Raw genomic sequence first — 20,819 nt, forward strand, 5'->3', positions numbered from 1 at the left:
TCTCCTTTTTCACCTTCTTCTTCTCCTTCTCCTTTACCTCCTTCTTCTCCTCCCTCACCTTCTTCTTCACCTTGTTTTTCTCCTTCTTCTCCCTCGCCTTCTTCTCCTTCTTTTCCTTCCTCATCTTCTTCTTCTCCTTCTTCACCTTCTTCTCCATGGGTTTGGGTGGTATTTTGTAACTGGAAAAGAAAAGCCCACCCTGCAGACCTTGAGGGATTAGTTACTGGGTTAAAAGTGACAGTCATTTAAGTGCAATTTCTTAATTAGATAATTTAGCCTTAAAAGACCTTGCACTAAGAGGTAGTTGGCCATTTTGTGCCTTGTTAATGAAAGACTGCAGAACTCACTGCTGTGAGACTGTAACATAGGTAAGAAATAATAAACACCTAAATCTGAACACAAACTATAATCTCAAGTACCTTCAATCCTCAGCAGAGGTAGGAAAAAACCCCAAAACCCAACATTTGTTGGTGCCCTGTGTGAGGACACCTGTAGAGTTGGGGACCTCCCTGAAGAAACAGAAACAAATACAGCTGTGAACTGAAAGGAATTCCCCAGCAGTGTCAAACTCCATTTCCTTCAGCTTCTCAGCCCCACTGCTGAAAGGGTGGCAGCAGAAGGATTTGGGTTTTTGGAAGTGTGGCTGAGGAACTGGGCAGTTCCTGCCTGGGGAGCTAAAGGAGCATTGCATTCTGCAGGGAGTGCTGTCTGAGGGCAACACTGGAAATAAAATGGGAATTTGCACTGAGAAAAGTCCTTTAGCCAACCTCTGGAACCTCTCTGCTCCTTCAGGGGAGGTGTGGAGGGACTGTGGTTCTCCCTGGGTTGTGTCCTTGGAGAAGTGCAGGCCATTAAATGGAGGTTTTGGTGCAGGTGAATATAAATTCAGAATGCAAAGGAATAACTGCCATTGAATGGAGGTTTTGGTGCAGCTGGATGGAAATTCAGAATGGAAAGGAGTTACTGCCATTAAATGGAGGTTTTGGTGGAGTTTAATGGAAATTCAGAATGCAAAGGAATAACTGCCATTGAATGGAGGTTTTGGTGGAGTTTAATGGAAATTCAGAATGCAAAGGAATAACTGCCATTGAATGGAGGTTTTGGTGGAGTTTAATGGAAATTCAGAATGCAAAGGAATAACTGCCATTAAATGGAGGTTTTGGTGCAGCTGGATGGAAATTCAGAATGCAAAGGAATAACTGCCATTGAATGGAGGTTTTGGTGGAGTTGAATGGAAATTCAGAATGCAAAGGAATAACTGCCATTGAATGGAGGTTTTGGTGCAGCTGGATGGAAATTCAGAATGCAAAGGAATAACTGCCATTGAATGGAGGTTTTGGTGCAGGTGAATGGAAATTCAGAATGCAAAGGAATAACTGCCATTGAATGGAGGGTTTGGTGCAGGTGAATATAAATTCAGAATGCAAAGGAATAACTGCCATTGAATGGAGGTTTTGGTGCAGGTGAATGTAAATTCAGAATGCAAAGGAATAACTGCCATTGAATGGAGGTTTTGGTGCAGGTGAATATAAATTCAGAGTGCAAAGGAATAACTGCCATTGAATTGAGGTTTTGGTGCAGCTGGATGGAAATTCAGAATGCAAAGGAATAACTGCCATTGAATGGAGGTTTTGGTGCAGCTGGATATAAATTCAGAATGGAAAGGAATAACTGCCATTAAATGGAGGTTTTGGTGCAGCTGGATGGAAATTCAGAATGCAAAGGAATAACTGCCATTAAATGGAGGTTTTGGTGCAGTAACCTGTAAGTAATTCTGAATGTAAATTCAGAATGCAAAGGAATAACTTCCTCTCAATCTGCTCTTTCTTGCCAGGTCCTGGAGAAATATCCCAACACACCCATGAGCCATAAAGAGATCCTTCAAGTTATCCAGAAAGAAGGACTTAAGGAAATCAGGTGAGTTGAGTAAAGCAGGAAAAGCCTCTGCTGCTCTGCTTCCAGCTTGGTGTAGTTTGCTGTTAACCCCCAGCTCCTGAGGAGTTTGGGGACTGAAATATTTCAGGTTTGGAGTCTGGGTCCTGTTTTAAACAGCTCCCAAGTGCTTTTCCCCACTGAACTGGGTAAGGTCATCCCTGATTCCCAAGTGTGCAGGATTTGGCTGTAGCTCCTTTATAGGAAATTAAAAAAAAAAAAAGACTTGGCTGCAGGTCCTTTATAGGATAAAAGGATAAAAGAAAAAGGACTTGGCTGCAGCTCCTTTGTAGGATAACCCAGCCCTGGTCAGGGGCTTCAGGAACTGTAGGAAACATAAGAATTTTTAATTCCTGCTTTAAAAAAGAAGTGAATGCACAGTTTGATGTAAGAGCAGCTTCAGTTAAAGATTCTCATATGGAAAACTGGATTTCTGGTGCTGTTCTGCCTTGTGTTGCCTGCATGGGGGTGTGATTGTTCCTTAGAGACATTCCTGAGCAGCCTGGTGGGATGCTGGAGCAGAGCCAGCTCCATGAAACCCATCTGCTCTGGGCATGGAGCAGCTCCAGAGCTGCTCAGCTGGATTCCAGAGTCCTGGAATCCCGGTGGGAATCAGCTCTCCCAGGGATCAGTGAGGAGCAGTAATCCATGGGAAGTGCAGAGTATTTCTTCAGTTTTCTGAGAGCAAAGAAAAAGAGAGGGGAGTGAGGAGGATGGGCTGGGCCTGCTTGTCTATTTTGGAATTAAGCAGCCATCCTAAATTTGGCTTAATTGTGTTTTGCACTCCCCTTTGCCAGCTGGATGCAGCAGTGCTTCTGCTTTGCAGGAATAGTCAGGGGCCACGTGCAGGAGTTGTGCTGTCCCCCTGGGCTGTTAGCTCTGGGAAATGTGGGGTTTATCCATCCCAGGGGGCTCAGGCAGCTCCTGGGGAGTGACCAAAGGGAGGGAGGGACAGCCAGGCTTTGGGGACAGCTGCAGTTCTGTGCTAGGCAGTGTTAAACTAGACAGTGTTAAACTAGACAGTGTTAAACTGGCAGAGCACAAGGGCAGCCAACACCCATCACTGACCCTGATGAACCTTTTTTACCAAAATCCCGTGTTTTTGGGGCAGAACCCCGAGCAGGAGCCCAGGTGGGACCCAGGAGATCCAGTCTGTGCCTGCTCAGGGCAGATTTTGGACAAAGAGCCAAAAAAAGCAGCACAGAAATGCAGCTGTGCCTTTCACCCTTGTCAGCTCCTCCTTTCAGAGCTGCTCTGGGGCTGAGCTCAGCTCTGGGGTTTGTTTTCCTCTCTGAAGGAGCTGCCTTGAGCAGCAGGATCTGCAGTCCCAAAGGTGTTGGTGGGAGCAGCCAGGTGGGAAACTCCAATTTCAGCTCTTCCCCTTGGCCACACTGGGGTGCTGGGCAGGGAGCTTGGCTTTTCAGTATTACTTTGTAATATATCAAATACATATTTGATATATATTTTTAAAAATATAAATTATAGAAATATATATTTGTTATTATATAAATATAAATATAAATATGGGTAAAATTATACTTGTAGGAATATAATTAATAGAAATATTATATAAATATAGAATTTATATTTAGGAATTTACAAATATATGTTAATATACAAACATATAAATAGATAGATATCTATTATACAGATTTAATGTGTCATCATATAAAATTATATAACTATAAATAATTTATATAAATATAAATTATATTTATAGATATAAACACATATACATATATATATAAATTATATTTATTATATATATTTGAAATACAAAAATATCTATTTAGATATCTATTTGGATTAGATATCTATTTAGATATACATTATTCTCTTGTAATAAAGCTTTCTTTAAGTTAAAAGCTGAAGGCTTGTCACATTTGAAGCAGTTAAATTGCAGTCAGGGCCAGGATTTGTGCTGGGTTTTGTTTGTGGTCAGGCACAGCCTGTGACAAAATGGGCTTGGCACAAAGCAGCTTTTGGAAATCCCAAGTACAGCAAGCTCAGGACAGCTTTGGAAGGGCCAAGGGGCTTTCCCAGAGCCTGGGGAGGGGGCACAGGGGATGGGGAGCCCAGCTGGGCTTGCCACTGATCAAATCATTCTGTTGAATCTCATTTAAAAAAAAAAATCTTAAACCAATTTCTGACAGTTTTCAGAGAGCTGTAAAATGACCTGGTCTCTACCACAGCCTAGAGTGAGCCAGGAAATGATAACTCAGTGATACTGTGAATATCATGGGTGTTCAAGAGGGGAGTCTGCCCTGGCTTTTACTGCTGCCACCCAAGTATCTGACAAAGCACAGGGTTTAAAATCACTGGTTAAATGTGAAAATGCACAGTGTTTAAAATCACTGATTAAATGTGTAAATGCAGTGTTTAAAATCACTGGTTAAATGTGTAAATGCAGTGTTTAAATGCACTGTGTAAATGCACAGGGTTTAAATGCACTGGTTAAATGTGTAAATGCAGTGTTTAAAATCACTGGTTAAATGTGTAAATGCAGTGTTTAAAATCACTGATTAAATGTGAAAATGCACAGTGTTTAAATGCACTGTGTAAATGTGTAAATGTGAAAATGCACAGTGTTTAAAATCACTGATTAAATGTGTAAATGCAGTGTTTAAAAGCACTGATTAAATGTGTAAATGCACAGGGTTTAAATGCACTGTGTAAATGTGTAAATGCACAGTGTTTAAATGCACTGTGTAAATGTGTAAATGCACAGGGTTTAAATGCACTGTGTAAATGTGTAAATGCACAGTGTTTAAATGCACTGTGTAAATGCTGTCTTCAGCTGTAGAAGTGAAAATTCATTTTTCTAGCTGGTAGCACTGTTTCAGAGACAAAGATAGCTGGTGTTATGATTTTCTTGTTCTTCACACTAACTGCACTAAAACACCAAAGTAAATGAAGGGTGTTTCTCTCTCTGTTCCCCAGGGCAGTGCCTCCCCCTGGGATGATCCCTGGGGGGAGCTCAGGGGTCCTGGAAGCACCAGTGGGATGGAGGGTTTGGAATTGCAGTGGGATGTGGAAGGAAATCATGGATTGGGGGGTTTCTGTCATGTGCAGGACAGTTTGGGGGGTTTTGGACAACAGCAGGGCTTTGCTAGGATTGTTTTGTGCAGTGCAGAGCCCAGGGGGATGCTGGCTGACCTCAGCTGTAATTAGGATTTTTCCCTGGTACTCAAGGGATTTTGTAAAGGTGAGCCCAGGGCTTGGAGGAGTTGAGTCTGCATTCCTCAGACATCCAAAATTCCCTTTTTTTGTGTGATCTGTCCCCCCCTTTTCCCAGCTTGCCTGCTGGGACAGGCTGCCCTGCTCCCTGGAGAGCCTGCAGGCAGGTGCTTGCATCCTTTCCATGGAATCCTTCCCATGGAATCCATGGAAAAACGTCTTTGGATGGGCTCCAGGACCTGCCCCACATCCCAGACCTGTGCCCTGGGGGAGCCTGGGCACGGTGGGCACTGCCAGGGGAGGGACAGGACAGCAGGGAACCACTTCTGTCCGATGAGGGGTCGCTTCTAAAATCAAAAATTCCAATTTGTCATTGCATTTCCTTGGTCTCCCTGGGAGTGTTAAGGTCAGTGTAAGAGCATCTAATGGAAATGAGCTTTTTGGAGGATATCTCTGCTGGCTTTTCCTCTCAGCAGCCAATAATACTCCATTTTTCTCTTGGATTTTATGTAGAGCACCACCCTGGGAAGCTCTGGCCAAACACAGGAGCTGCTTTTGCCCAAAAAAATGGTTAACCAAGGAAATAAATAATCTAAGCCCTGACTCCCATCTCTGAAATGAGATGAAATGAACCCCCCACTGTGCCAGGGTGTCCCAGTGTCCATCCCAGCCTTGGGCACTGCCAGGGATGCAGGGGCAGCCCCAGCTGTGCCAGGGCCTGCCCACCCTGCCAGGGAACAATTCCCAATTCCCAATCTCCCATCTGGCAGTGGAAGCCATTCCCTGGCTCCTGGGATGTTTCATTGAATTTTTTCTGACCCAGAGTTGGGGCAGCTGAGAGGTGCTTTAAAAACTTTTATTTTATTTTTAGTCTCATGTGAAGGCAATGCAGATGTTATAATTCACACCATCAAAATCAGAAGTCAGCTATTTCCTAATTACAATACACTGGAGGCATTTCTTTTTTACAAAACCATCCTTTAAAATTTATTTCTATTTCCATTTTTCTCTCATATCCATCCTGTATCCTATGCAATATCTATCCTATCCAACAGCATTTCTAAATCAGCATTTATATTTCAAAATTTACGTACAAATACTCACTGTATGAACCTTTTATCATGTTTTAAACATTTTCTACAAATCCTCCCCTGGCACATGCTGAGATCTTGTCCCAGAGGTTGGATATTGCTCACATTGAGTGTCTGGGGTGGGACAGGGACACCCAGACATTCCTCCCTGAGGAATCACCAGCCTGGGTTCCCTCAGATCCTCCTGAGTGAGGTTTTTGGAATGTGAAATGGCCATGAAAACCCTCTTGGGGTTTTGCTGTGCAGGATTTCCTGCCCACAGCTGGCCTTCTGTTCCTCTTTCGCAGCCAGGGGAAAGGGTTGGAATTGTTGGGAGCATTTTCCTTGTGGGGTGGTTCAGTGTTTGTCTGAGTTCCTCAGGGTTGGGGCTGCAGCAGGGAGGGCTCCAGGGAGTCCCTGCAGCTCCCAGTGGGGTTTGGCTTTCCCTGGAGCTGCTGAGAGAGCCCAGAGGAGCCCCTGGAGCCAGGCTGGCAGAGCTGGGGGGGCTCACCTGGAGAGGAGAAGGATCCAGGGAGAGCTCAGAGCCCCTGGCAGGGCCTGGAGGGGCTCCAGGAGAGCTGCAGAGGGACTGGGGGCCAGGCTGATTTCTGAACCACTCAGTGTCTGAGTTGGTAGAATCCATAATTAATAAATGCAGGGCAGAATGTTGAAATTACATTTGAAATGTAATAGTTCAATAAGAACATTGCCACAGAAAGGTTGGGTTGCTGCCACTGTCAGGGAGGATTAAATACAATTATTGTGTGTAGGGGAAACCCATCAGGTGACTCTGTGCATTTCCCTCTTCCAAAGTTGTGAAATCAATAACTGACAGAATATTCCCCTTCTCTCACCCCAGCCCAGGCTGGTTGTAGCAGTTTTTGCTGTTTCCCCAAGGTAAAATTGCAGAGAAGTTTTCAGTGTTGCAAGGAGAAGTGTGGGCTGGAACTCTCTGAAGGTGAGAAACCTCAGAGCTTGGCTCTCCCTCCTGGAAAACACCAGAGCTGAGGCCCCCAAAAATCCCTCAGTTTGGGGTTTCTCTTCAGTACAAGCTGGTGGTTCTGTACCACAAATACAGAGAGGATCCCAAAACCACTTCAATTTTAACTGCAGCCCCCAAAAGCCTCAGAGGGAGCAGCTTCTCTTTGGATCCTGCCCTGGGATCAGGAGCTGCTGGTTCCCATTCCCTGGGGATGGGCAGGACCTGTGCTGCCAAGATCCCCCTCGGGGTGCTGCTGGTGCAGAGTGAGGCACTGAGGTGTCCTGGGGGCACTCCAGGAACCCCCAAATCCTGATGTGCAGGCAAAAATCCCCCTTGAGGTGCTGCTGGTGCAGAGTGAGGCACTGAGGTACCCTGGGGGCACTCCAGGAACCCCAAAATCCTGGTGTGCAGGCAAAAATCCCCTTGGGGTGCTGCTGGTGCATAGTGAGGCACTGAGGTGTCCTGGGGGCACTCAGCAGCTCCAGGAACCCCAAAATCCTGGTGTGCCAGCCAAGATCCCCCTCAGAGTGCTGCTGGTGCAGAGTGAGGCACTAAGGTGTCCTGGGGGCACTCCAGGAACCCCCAAATCCTGATGTGCAGGCAAAAATCCCCCTTGAGGTGCTGCTGGTGCAGAGTGAGGCACTGAGGCACCCTGGGGGCACTCCAGGAACCCCAAAATCCTGGTGTGCCAGCCAAGATCCCCCTCAGAGTGCTGCTGGTGCAGAGTGAGGCACTAAGGTGTCCTGGGGGTACTCCAGGAACCCCAAAATCCTGGTGTGCAGGCAAAAATCCCCCTTGGGGTGCTGCTGGTGCAGAGTGAGGCACTGAGGTGTCCTGGGGGCACTGCAGGAACCCCAAAATCCTGGTGTGGCAGCAGAGATCCCCCTCGGGGTGCTGCTGGTGCAGAGTGAGGCCTTGAGGTGTCCTTGGGGAACTCCAGGAACCCCAAAATGCTGGTGTGCAGGCAAAAATCCCCCTTGGGGTGCTGCTGGTGCAGAGTGAGGCACTGAGGTGCCCTGGGGTGTGGGGAACACTCCAGATGGGCTCTGGTTTCCATTCTTGGGGAGCCCATGGCTCACCCCTGGGGTAAGGAAGCTCCTGCTGCATGGCACTGGGATTTTGGGGTGCAGTGCTGAGCTGGGAGCGGTGCAGAGGGGGAGGAGGAGTGAGTAAGTTCCAACTCCACGGTGTCCCCACACGGGACACGTCCCCAGGGCCCAGCTGGCTTCCATGAAGCTCGTTCCCAGGCGGAGGTGGCAGTGCTGGCTCCACACTGGAGCTGTTCTGGAGGCACCTGGCAGGTGAATCCTCCTTCCCTGGGATCCCAGAGCCCTGGGATGTGCTTCTGGGGGCAGGGGGGAGGGGGTGTGTGCATTGATGACTGCGTTGTTTTGCTGAAGTTGTTAAAGGGGTGTTTCTCTCCTTTTTTTGGGCTGCACTCCACCTGCAGAAGGTAAGACCAGACCCAGCACTGCTCGTGTCCAGCTCCTCTCCTAACACCCTCCCTGCCATTCCCTAACTCAGAGCTTGCTCCTGCCCTGCTCCTGGGAGTAACCCCGGAGTAACGCTGCGCTCCTTGTGCCTCCAGCTGGGAACCACGGGGCTTGGGAGCTCCTTGCTGCCTGTGTCCCTGTCCCTGTCCCTGCTGCCTGGGTGGGGCTGGGTTTGCATGTGGGGTTTGGGGGTGCTGCATGTTGGGAAATGTAACCTGGCACAGGAGCTGCTTCCCTAACCCTGCCCGTGTGCTGCTCCTGGCATTGCCAGCCCTGGCACTGGGGGTGGCTGCACCCTCAGCAGAGAGCTCCTGGCTCACAGGAGGGGGGAACAGGGGATGCTCCAAAGGAAAATGTGGAATTTGTCCCCTGAGTGCCTGTGGCAGCTGGATCCGGGCAGTGAGGTGGGAAATGGTTCCTGGGGATGGCTTTGTCTGGAGCTTCCCTTGATGCCTTGGGACAGAGGCTGGACAGAGCTAAAGAATAAAGCAGGGATTTATGGAAAGGATCTCCTCCATGGATCCACCTTGGGCAGCACAAGAGCCCAGCCAGGGCTGCACCCAAGATGAACCCAAATGGTTCCAAAATACACGATGGCCACGGGGTCTGTCACTGGGATCAGCTCTGCTCCATTTGCACCTTGGAGTTAATTATCCAATTATAGCTTTAGGTTATGAAGTCCCATCCTTCCTGTTTTTCACTCTTCTGTTTGTGCTCTTGGGGCTGAGATTTGGATCATTTGTCCTTGGTGCCCAGCTGGAGCAGGAATTGTTTTGTCTCCCTGCTCTGTGCACAGAGCTCACCATGCCCTGATGTGAAGCCCAGACCCACACACTAGAGCAGCACAGAATGTGAAAAATAGAAAAGCTGAACCTGAGGCACTGGTGAACCTTCCCTGGGGCTGAGTGGCCTCACTGGGGACAAGCCAGGGCATTCCCAAGGGCTTTTCCCTGCCCAGCAGCTCCCTGTGCCCGTGGGATCCCAGGAGCCCTGCTGGGGGCATCACTCCTGGACCTGCTGGGCAGGGAAAATGGAACAAAACCACCTTGGGAGGGAGAAATTCCTGTGGGATGAGCTAGGAGAGGCTGGCAAGTCCAAATCCATCCTGAGGGGATCCAGGAGGGAAGGGTTTGATCCCACTTTGGTTTGAGAATGGGAGAAGTCACGTTCGGTACCTGAGGCCTTGGAGCAGGAGTGGTGGGAAGAGGAATTCCAGAGGGATTGCAGTGGGGAAGGGAATTCTAGAGGGATTGCAGTGGGGAAGGGATTCCAGAGGGATTGCAGTGGGGAAGGGATTCCAGAGGGATTGCAGTGGGGAAGGGAATTCCAGAGGGATTGCAGTGGGGAAGGGAATTCTAGAGGGATTGCAGTGGGGAAGGAATTCCAGGGGGATTGCAGTGGGGAAGGGAATTCCAGAGGGATTGCAGTGGGGCAGGAATTCCAGGGGGATTGCAGGGGATTGCAGTGGGAAAGGAATTCCAGGGGGATTCCAGAGGGACTAGAGTGCAGGAAGGAATTCCAGAGGGACTGGAATGCAGGAAGGGATTCCAGAGGGATTGCAGTGGGAGAAAGGATACTCCACAGGAGAAGGGATGATGCAAAGGGGAAGAGATGTTCCAGATGGATTCCACAGTGGGGAAGGGATGCTCCAGAAGGGAAGGGATGCTCCAGGGGGATTGCAGTGAGAAAAAGGATGATCCAGAGGGGAAGGGGCTGGAAGGGATGATCCAGAGGGATTGCAGTGGGGAAGGAATTCCAGAGGGATTGCAGTGGGGAAGGGAATTCCAGAGGGATTGCAGTGGGGAAGGGATTCCAGAGGGATTGCAGTGGGGAAGGAATTCCAGGGGTATTCCAGAGGGACTGGAGTGCAGGAAGGGATTCCAGAGGGATTGCAGTGGGAGAAAGGATACTCCACAGGAGAAGGGATGATGCAGAGGGGAAGAGATGTTCCAGATGGATTCCACAGTGGGGAAGGGATGCTCCAGAAGGGAAGGGATGCTCCAGGGGGATTGCAGTGAGAAAAAGGATGATCCAGAGGGGAAGGGGCTGGAAGGGATGATCCAGAGGGATTGCAGTGCAGGAAGGGACGATCCAGAGGGATTCCACAGTGGGCAGGGATCCTGCACCCCCTTCCTCCCCTTCCCCAGCAGCTCTCAGGGCAGACTCCTCACCATAACCTTCATTTTCCACTCAAACCCCTCCTCCCTGCTCAGTGTGAAAGAAGCTTTGAATTTAGTGTGGAGTTTAAAATGTCCTGCAGTTTGGGAATTCTGGGAGGGAAACAACGGTTTGTGTGGGTCAGGCTGAGGTGTTGGGTAGTTCAGGGACATCCTCAGCAGGGCAGAGCTCAGAACAAAAATTCCTTGTGCCTTGGGTTGGCCACAGAGCTGCACTTTACCTGCAAACACCTCCAAACTCTGGTTTAGCCCTTCCAGTGGCCACAGGAAATAAAAAATGTGCCTGTGCTGCCAGCACAGGGTCTGTCACCTGCTGGAGATCCCTTAGGAGCATTTGCCAGCTCACTGGGGAAAGTGTGGCTATGGGAAATGGTCATTTTCAAAATAGAATAAATATTTGTAAGCCACCAAAACGCCTTGTTGAGGCAAAAAATGTAAGAAAACACAATTTACGTGGAATGCACAGCTTTGTAAATTCCAGAAATCTCTCCAGTTGGTTATTTTTAGCTGGATTAGAGGGAAGCCTTTACTAATCCACCACTTTCTGTGGCAGGCAGCACCAGCTTCATCCAAACCCTGCCCAGCCTGGCCTTGGGCACTGCCAGGGATGCAGGGGCAGCCCCAGCTGTGCCAGGGCCTGCCCACCCTGCCAGGGAACAATTCCCAATTCCCAATCTCCCATCCAGCCCTGCCCTATGGCACTGGGAGCCATTCCCTGGCTCCTGTCCCTCCATCCTTGTCCCCAGTCCCTCTGCAGCTCTCCTGGAGCCCCCCCAGGCTCTGAGCTCTCCCTGGATCCTTCTCCTCTCCAGGCTGAGCCATTTTTTGGTTCCAGCTTAAAGCACTGGATTGATCCCAGCTTAACCCTGCTGGCCTTTGCCAAGGGAGGGGTGGATTTGTCCCTCCCTGGATTTTCTCAGGCTCCAGTCCCCTGGGAATGAGGGTCACACCTCAGCTGTGGGGAACCGAAGTGGTCTAAAACTTCCAAGAGCCAGTAAATTGGGAATTTCCCACTTCTCCCACTGGAGATCCCAGACATGAAAGCTGGGCTGGGGCTGGGCTGAGCTCCTGGAGAAGGAAAAGCCAGGAATCTTCAGAGTGTGCTGGGAAAGCCAGGGAACCTGAGCCTGGGCAAGGCTGGCCAGGCTCTGCTGGGTGTCCTGAGCTCTGGCAGGTGGGAATTTTGGTGGGAATTTTTGCGGATAATTTTGTGAGAATTTTGTGGAATTTTTGTGGGAATTCTGTGGGAATTTGGTGCTTGCAGCCCAGCTGGTTTGGGTGCACAGAGCCCAGGACTGCCCAGTGCCTGTCCCAGTCCTGACCTTCCCGGGGCTCTGGGCTGGGATGGGAGCATGAGAACAGCAGGGTTAGCTGCATTTTCCCCTGATCCCCGTCACCTGTCTGTCCCTGGCTGTGGGGAGTGCTTAAAGGTGATCATCCCACTCCCAAAACTGGGCTTTGCTGTCCACCAGCAGGGAATTCCCACCTGGAATAAAGCTGGGATAGCGCAGGCTGTGTGTGCACAGCCCTGGAAAGCCCAATCCCGAGGAATATTTGCATGGAAAAGCACCTGAGGGTGCTGAATATCCCAAATGTGTGGGATAACCATCCCCCTTTGTGTCCAGAGCAGTGTCCTTGGCAGCATGGACTGCAGCAGGAATCCTCTGCTCAAGGTTTGGCCAAAAACGACCTTTGGGAGCCTTGGATGAGGCAGCAGTTGTTTAGTGGAGGTGGAGGATGTCCCTGTCAGGTGCATTTTGTCAGGAATTGATCCAGGTTTATCAGGGAAATGCTCCTGTGGGCAGGGCAGTGCCCTGGAGGGGCAGCTCCATGCCATGGGGTGGCTGAGCCCTGTGGGAAGGGCTCGTGGTACTGGGCAGGGCAAATCCCAATGTCCTGGTGGTGCTTGGGGTCCATTCCCAGGGCACAGGTGAGATTTGGGGTGGAACCAGCCCAGGCAGGTCCAGGGGAATCTCTTCCTGCTGTTGATTCCTGGCATTTGGAGTCATGCAATGATGGAATGGTTTGGGAAGGGACCTCAAGGCCCATCTCATCCCATCCCTGGGGCACTCCAGCCCAACCCTAATCCCAACCCTGGTGCCATTCCTGCCTCTGACTGAGAGGGCTGAGCTCCTGCACCTCCAGCAAGAGCCAGAGCTGAGCTCAGAGCCCAGCTGATCCATCACCATGATCCCAAGCTGGAGAACATCACTGATCCATCACCATGATCCCAAGCTGGAGAACATCACTGATCCATCACCATGATCCCGACCTGGAGAACATCACTGATCCATCACCATGATCCCAGTTTGGAGAACATCACTGATCCATCACCATGATCCCAAGCTGGAGAACATCACTGATCCATCACCATGATCCCAAGCTGGAGAACATCACTGATCCACCTCCAGCAAGAGCCAGAGCTGAGCTCAGAGCCTCACTGATCCATCACCATGATCCCAAGCTGGAGAACATCACTGATCCATCACCATGATCCCAAGCTGGAGAACATCACTGATCCATCACCATGATTCCAGTTTGGAGAACATCACTGATCCATCACCATGATCCCAAGCTGGAGAACCTTCCAGGGCAGAAGCTTTAGAAATAACTGAGGGACTTGAGGGAGTTTCCTGTGAGGGCCTAGGGGGAGCAGAGTAATCTCAGATCTTGGTCTGGTCCTGCTGAGCTCCAGGGGCACTGGGATAGTCCCAGACCCCATTTTGGGACCTCCCCCAGGACTGGCACGTTGGCAGTGCTGGAGCTGAGGCTGGCTCTGCGGGTGGGTTTGGGAGGGATTGAGGGGGAGCAGGGGGTGCTGGTGGAGCTGGAGCAGGCAGAAACTCATCTTTTACACCATCTGCTTCTCCAAGGGCTGCTTTGAGGTAGAACTGTGGGAATTGCCACGTTCCCAGGAAGTGGAGGAGATGGCCTTCACTGGTAAAATCAGGGGAAAGGGCAATAAAATAAAAAAAAAAATCAGGAGAAAGGGCAATCAAATAAAAAAAAATCATGAGAAAGGGCAATCAAATTTTGGAAATTCCCAGGGACCAGGGAGGTGGTGCAGTCACCATCCCTGGGTGTGTTTAACAAAGCCTGGATGTGGCACTGGGGGCCAGGGTTGAGTTGAGCTGTTGGGGCTGGGTTGGACTCGATGGTCCTGGAGGTCTCTTCCAAACCAATGATTCTGAGAATTCTGGGAATTTTGGGAGTTCCCAGGGACCGGGGAGGTGGTGGAGCCACCATCCCTGGATGTATTTAGGAGAAGACTGGATGTGACACTGGGTGCCAGGTGTGAGTTGAGCTGTTGGGGCTGGGTTGGACTTGATGACCTTGGAGGTCTCTTCCAACCAGACCGTGGCCAGGTCCTGCTCAGGTCCTGCTGAGCTCCAGGGGCACTGGGATAGTCCCAGACCTTGGCCAGGTCCTGCTGAGCTCCAGAGGTTCTTCAGCAGTCCCAGACCTTGGTCTGGTCCTGCTGAGCTCCATGGGCTCTCTCCTGAGGATGGATCCCATTTTGGGACCTCCCCCAGGACTGGCACGTTGGCAGTGCTGGAGCTGAGGCTGGCTCTGCGGGTGGGTTTGGGAGGGATTGAGGGGGAGCAGGGGGTGCTGGTGGAGCTGGAGCAGGCAGAAACTCATCTTTTACACCATCTACTTCTCCAAGGGCTGCTTTGAGGTAGAACTGTGGGAATTGCCACGTTCCAAGGAAGTGGAGGAGATGGCCTTCACTGGTAAAATCAGGGGAAAGGGCAATAAAATAAAAAAAAAATCAGGAGAAAGGGCAATCAAATAAAAAAAAATCATGAGAAAGGGCAATCAAATTTTGGAAATTCCCAGGGACCAGGGAGGTGGTGCAGTCACCATCCCTGGGTGTGTTTAACAAAGCCTGGATGTGGCACTGGGGGCCAGGGTTGAGTTGAGCTGTTGGGGCTGGGTTGGACTCGATGGTCCTGGAGGTCTCTTCCAAACCAATGATTCTGAGAATTCTGGGAATTTTGGGAGTTCCCAGGGACCGGGGAGGTGGTGGAGCCACCATCCCTGGATGTATTTAGGAGAAGACTGGATGTGGCACTGGGGGCCAGGGTTGAGTTGAGCTCTTGCGCCTGGGTTGGACTTGATGACCTTGGAGGTCTCTTCCAACCTGGGGATTCTGTGAATTCTGTGATTCTGTGACAGTGAACAGAATCTGGTTCCTAGGGCTGGTTTTAGGCAGCTGCTGCACTCCAGGTAAGCAGAGGCAGCCCAGGTGCAGAACACAGGGAGAGGGAGAACAGAATCAAGGAATGTTGTGGGATTCTGGGCACAGAGGCAGCAAAGACCCAGCAAGGGCTGCAGTCCTCCCATTATCCCACCCCATCCCAGAAGAACATGTTCCACCTCCAAGAATAAACCATTTCCCAGCCTCTGATGGTGAGCAGAGCCTGCCAGGGCTGAGGGCAGCCCCAGCTGTGAGCCAAGGAGAACACCCCGAGCTCTTTCCCTCAGGCTCAGGCAGGTCCAGCACGGCCCCAACAGCTTTGGGTTCATCTGAGTTCTGGGGGAGCATCTGGCCTTGGTTTTGTGTCCTGGGGCTGGTTTGGTGGCGTTCTGATTTTGGGGATCCTGTGTCCAGTTTGGGGTCCCTGTGTCCAGTTTGAGGTTTCTCTGTCCATTTTGGGATTCCTGTGTCCAGTTTGGGGTTCTGTGTCCAGTTTGGAGGTTCCTGTGTCCAGTTTCAGGTTCATGTGTCCAGTTTGGGGGTCTGTGTCCAGTTTGGAGGTTCCTGTGTCCATTTTGGGGTTCTGTGTCCAGTTTGGGGTCCCTGTGTCCAGTTTGGTGTTCCTTGGTCCAATCTGAGATTCCTGTGTCCAGTTTGGGATTCCTGTGTCCTGTTTGGGGTCCCTCTGTCCCTCCCTAGGGACACAGCTCACCTGCTGGGCCTGCCTGGGCTTGCTCCTGTCTGCAGCAGCATGGGTTAAAAGCCAACCAAAAACCCTCCAGCACTGGTGGGAAGATGGATCTGGCTCCACTCTCCTGGCTGGGATTGGGGAGCTCCCCCTTCCCAGGGGGAACTGCACACTTGATTCCCATTTAGTGCCCCACAACCCTTGTTCCAGCAGAACTCGGGTTCTTTTTTGGGGAAAAAACCTTCAACAGAAGTTTGAATCCATCTGGAGCCCATCCTCAGCTCATCCCAAAGCTGCTCTGATCCTCACCCAGAGCTGAGGCTGCTTTGAGGTTTGTCAGAGGAACCTTGCAGAGCCTGACCCTGGAGGGTTTTGGTTTGCTTTTTGCCAGGATTGCAGCATCCATGCACTGCTTCCCCTATTGCTGATTGTGCCAGCTTCAGTTTGCATTCCCTTGGGAATAGGGGCAGGATCTGGGCTCCTGCCCGGGGGCTGTGGGGCTGCCTGGGGGCTGTGGGGCTGCCTGGGGCCTGTGGGGTCAGATATGGGCTGTGGGGTCAGATCTGGGCTGTGGGGCTGGGTCTGGGCTGTGGGGTCGGATCTGGACCCCATGCCCATGCTCTGTGGGGTTGCCCGTGCTCTGTGGGGCTGGATCTGGGCTGTGGGGCTGGATCTGGGCTGTGGGGCTGGATCTGGGCTGTGGGGCTGGATCTGGGCTGTGGGGCTGGATCTGGGCTGTGGGGCTGGATCTGGGCTGTGGGGCTGGATCTGGGCTGTGGGGCTGGATCTGGGCTGTGGGGCTGGATCTGGGCTGTGGGGCTGGATCTGGGCTGTGGGGCTGGATCTGGGCTGTGGGGCTGGATCTGGGCTGTGGGGCTGGATCTGGGCTGTGGGGCTGGATCTGGGCTGTGGGGCTGGATCTGGGCTGTGGGGCTGGATCTGGGCTGTGGGGCTGGATCTGGGCTGTGGGGCTGGATCTGGGCTGTGGGGCTGGATCTGGGCTGTGGGGCTGGATCTGGGCTGTGGGGCTGGATCTGGGCTGTGGGGCTGGATCTGGGCTGTGGGGCTGGATCTGGGCTGTGGGGCTGGATCTGGGCTGTGGGGCTGGATCTGGGCTGTGGGGCTGGATCTGGGCTGTGGGGCTGGATCTGGGCTGTGGGGCTGGATCTGGGCTGTGGGGCTGGATCTGGGCTGTGGGGCTGGATCTGGGCTGTGGGGCTGGATCTGGGCTGTGGGGCTGGATCTGGGCTGTGGGGCTGGATCTGGGCTGTGGGGCTGGATCTGGGCTGTGGGGCTGGATCTGGGCTGTGGGGCTGGATCTGGGCTGTGGGGCTGGATCTGGGCTGTGGGGCTGGATCTGGGCTGTGGGGCTGGATCTGGGCTGTGGGGCTGGATCTGGGCTGTGGGGCTGGATCTGGGCTGTGGGGCTGGATCTGGGCTGTGGGGCTGGATCTGGGCTGTGGGGCTGGATCTGGGCTGTGGGGCTGGATCTGGGCTGTGGGGCTGGATCTGGGCTGTGGGGCTGGATCTGGGCTGTGGGGCTGGATCTGGGCTGTGGGGCTGGATCTGGGCTGTGGGGCTGGATCTGGGCTGTGGGGCTGGATCTGGGCTGTGGGGTTGGATCCAGGCCCCCTGCCTGTGCTCTGTGGGGGTGGATCTGGGCTCCCTGCTCTGCGGGGCTGGATTTGGGCTGTGGGGGTGGATCTGGGCTCCCTGCCTGTGCTCTGTGGGGCTGGATTTGGGCTGTGGGGCTGGGTCTGGGCTGTGGGGTCAGATCTGGGCTGTGGGGCTGGATCAGGGCTGTGGGGTTGGATCAGGGCCCCCTGCCTGTGCTCTGTGGGGCTGGATCTGGGCTGTGGGCTTGGATCAGGGCCCCCTGGTCTGTGGGGCTGGATTTGGGCTGCGGGGCTGGATCTGGGCTGTGGGGTTGGATCAGGGCCCCCTGCCTGTGCTCTGTGGGGCTGGATTTGGGCTATGGGGCTGGATCTGGGCTCCCTGCTCTGTGGGGCTGGATCTGGGCTCCCCGCACTGCGGGGCTGCCCGGGGGCTGGGGGTCCCACGGGGACACTGACGGGGTCTCTTGCAGCGGGACGTCCCCCCTGGCCTGCCTGAATGCCATGCTGCACACCAACTCCCGGGGGGAGGAGGGCATCTTCTACAAGGTCCCGGGCAGGATGGGCGTCTACACCCTCAAGGTGAGTGCCAGCCCTGGGACACGGCTTCAAAAAGGGGTGGTTGGGGTCCCCAGGGCTGGAAAACCCCGGTGGGATCTGTTGGATGAAGGGTTTTGATTCAGAGGTGGGGTAAATGAAAAATGAAATGAAATGAAATGAAGTGAAATAAAAATGAAATGAAACAAAAATGAAATGAAATAAAATAAAATAGTAAATGAAAATAAAATAAAAATGAAATAAAATAAATTAGTGAATTAAATGAAAATAAAATAAAATGGTAAATGAAAATAAAATAAAATAAAATAGTAAATGAAAATGAAATTAAATAAAATTTAAAAAATAGTAAATGAAATAAAATAAAATAGTAAATGAAAATGAAATAAAATAAATGAAATGAAATGAATAACATAAATGAAAATTTAATAATTAAATATATGAAATAAAAGAAATTAAAATTAAATATATGAAATAAAAGAAATGAAAATGAAATGAAGTGAAATATATTAAATAAAAGAAATTAAAATAAAAGTTTTTAAAACACCTCTCAGTTACCCCATCTCTAAACCATAAAAACCCTTAATCCAACAGGATCGAATCCAAGCTGTGCCCGATCCCCACCTCATCCCCAGCCCTTCCCTGGGCACCCTCAGGGACGGGCACTCCAAACCCCCCTGGGCAGCCCCTGCCAAGGCCTGACCCCCTTTCCACGGGGAAATTCCTGCTGGTGTCCAGCTTCTCCAGGATGATCCAGAGGGGACCTGTTCCTCCCTGGCAGCAGGAACAGCCCCTCCCTCCTCAGCTCTGGGGGTGCAGCTCTTCACCCACAGTGCAGTTTGCTGGTGGGAATTGCTGTCCCCGAAGTGAAGGAGTAATTAAAATGTTAATGAAACGATGAAACTCCAGCCCTAAGGGGGTAACTTCACTGCTCTCAGCTTGTGTCTAGAGATGGGAAATCACCTTGTCCTCAGTGTCAGTCAGAGAGAATAATGGGGAATTGTCTTTTAAAAAGCTGTCTTTTAAATACTAGAAGGAAGCTGGCTCACACCAGCTCACACCATTCCTGATTTGGGTGGATTTGTCTCTGGAGCCCAGCCAGTGCCACCCCTGCCATGACAGGGACACTGCCACTGTCCCAGGGTGTCCCAGTGTCCAGCCTGGCCTTGGGCACTGCCAGGGATCCAGGGACAGCCCCAGCTGTGCCAGGGCCTGCCCACCCTGCCAGGGAACAATTCCCAATTCCCAACATCCCATCCATCCCTTCCTCTGGCAGTGGGATCCATTTATTCCCACCCCTCCATGAGCTGCTGATCAGGGATGGGGGAATCTGGGGGCATCCCATCCATCCCTTCCTCTGGCAAGTGGGAGCCATTTATTCCCACCCCTCCATGAGCTGCTGATCAGGGATGGGGAATGTGGGGAAGGCACTTTGGGAGGTGACAGAGTTCCAGGGATGGGGAATCTGAGGAAGGGCACTTTGGGAGGTGACAGAGTTTCGGGGATGGGGAATCTGGGGAAGGACACTTTGGGAGGTGACAGAGTTTCAGGGATGTGACAGAGTTTCAGGAATGGGGAATCTGAGGAAGGGCACTTTGGGAGGTGACAGAGTTTCGGGGATGGGGAATCTGGAGAAGGGCACTTTGGGAGGTGACAGAGTTTTAGGGATGGGGAATGTGGGGAAGGGCACTTTGGGAGGTGACAGAGTTTTGGGAATGGGGGCAGAGTTCAGGACGTGTCCCCTGGCATTAAAAGGGCCAGACTTGCTGAACAAACCCCTGTGGTTGTGGGGTTGTGCCCCGGGGCTGTCCCTGGCCCTGGGGTGACCCTGCTGTGGCTCTGTCCTGTCCCCTGGCAGAAGGACATCCCGGATGGGCTGAAGGAGCTGTCGGAGGGCTCGGAGGAGAGCAGCGATGGCCACTCCGACTCGCAGAGCTCGGAGCACAGCAGCTCCAGCAGCGACGGCTGCGCCGCCAAGGACAGGAGGAAGAGCAGGTGGAAAAGGAAAGGTGAGTTCCTGTCTGGGGAGAGGAGGTTTCACCTGGGTCCTGGCTGGGAGCAGAGCACATCTCTGGCCTCTGAATGATCCCAGCTCAGCTGCTGCTGCTGCAGGTGGGCAGGGAAGGGGACAGTGTACCTGAGTGTCTTGGTTGGAAAAGACAGGAAGGCAGGAGCCTCCCCTGAAATGGAAAATGTAAACTCCCTTCCTTACTGTGTTTCTGCTGAGCTTCTGGAGGTTCATATGTGTAGCACTGGCTTGCCCTGTACTTTCTCAAACCATTACCTCCTCCTTCATTCCCTACAGAAAGAAACATCTGGCAAAATAATGGCTTCTCCGTTAGTTCAGTCAAACCCTCTTTCCCCTCAGCCCACACTCCCAAGGGCTCTACACACACGTTTAAACATCTGTGTGACTGCATGAGTAGGGTTGAATATATTGCCTAAGTGTGTAGCCACTACCACAAGCATGTGGTTTAATACAGTCAGGAGTTCTTGATGACCTGAAGATGTGAGGCAGGTACTCAGGAAATCTGTTGACAAAAGGTCCTTGAACTACACATTCAGAAACTTAAGCACTGTCTACCATCATAAATTTATAAATTATTAGAAATTTGAAATTAAGGGCTTTCTTCATCTTGCTTTCAGGCAAAGATACGGGAATAGGAATAACAGTTCTTTATTAGGGAAGAAAATAAAAATAAAATAAAAAATGCAGTCATACAAAACAACCCTGACAGAGTCAGAACACTCCCTGACATTGTTGTAGTTGAGATGGAGATAATGCAAAGCAGCACACTCAATTTTCAGAAGGCTTCAAACTGTTTTTATTACAGCATGCAATGTTTTTTATACATTCTTACAGAGCTCATAAGTTTATACTTTACTCATTGGTCACAAGAGACGGAGTGCTCATTGGAACAGAGAATTGCA

The 20,819-nt window shown here is 51.3% G+C and overlaps 1 protein-coding gene across 2 annotated transcripts in view; it reads left to right on the forward strand.

Annotated features, from left to right (window-relative positions):
• Nucleotides 1-1,816: 1,816 nt before the first annotated feature.
• Nucleotides 1,817-20,819, forward strand: part of ASXL2 (ASXL transcriptional regulator 2) — a 54,887-nt gene continuing 35,884 nt past the window's right edge. The window contains exons 1-4 of one of the 2 annotated variants that reach the window (XM_041405601.1): nt 1,817-1,917; nt 8,612-8,614; nt 17,807-17,915; nt 19,747-19,897. In XM_041405601.1, coding sequence (XP_041261535.1) covers nt 1,862-1,917; nt 8,612-8,614; nt 17,807-17,915; nt 19,747-19,897 — 319 coding nt within the window. In that variant the 5' untranslated portion in view covers nt 1,817-1,861. The remainder of the gene's footprint in view (nt 1,918-8,611; nt 8,615-17,806; nt 17,916-19,746; nt 19,898-20,819) is intronic. The other variant, XM_041405602.1, reaches the window with a different exon arrangement.

This window comes from Onychostruthus taczanowskii, unplaced genomic scaffold (genome assembly GCF_017590055.1).
Source record: "Onychostruthus taczanowskii isolate IOZ18803 unplaced genomic scaffold, ASM1759005v1 scaffold238, whole genome shotgun sequence".
Classification (NCBI taxonomy): domain Eukaryota; kingdom Metazoa; phylum Chordata; class Aves; order Passeriformes; family Passeridae; genus Onychostruthus; species Onychostruthus taczanowskii.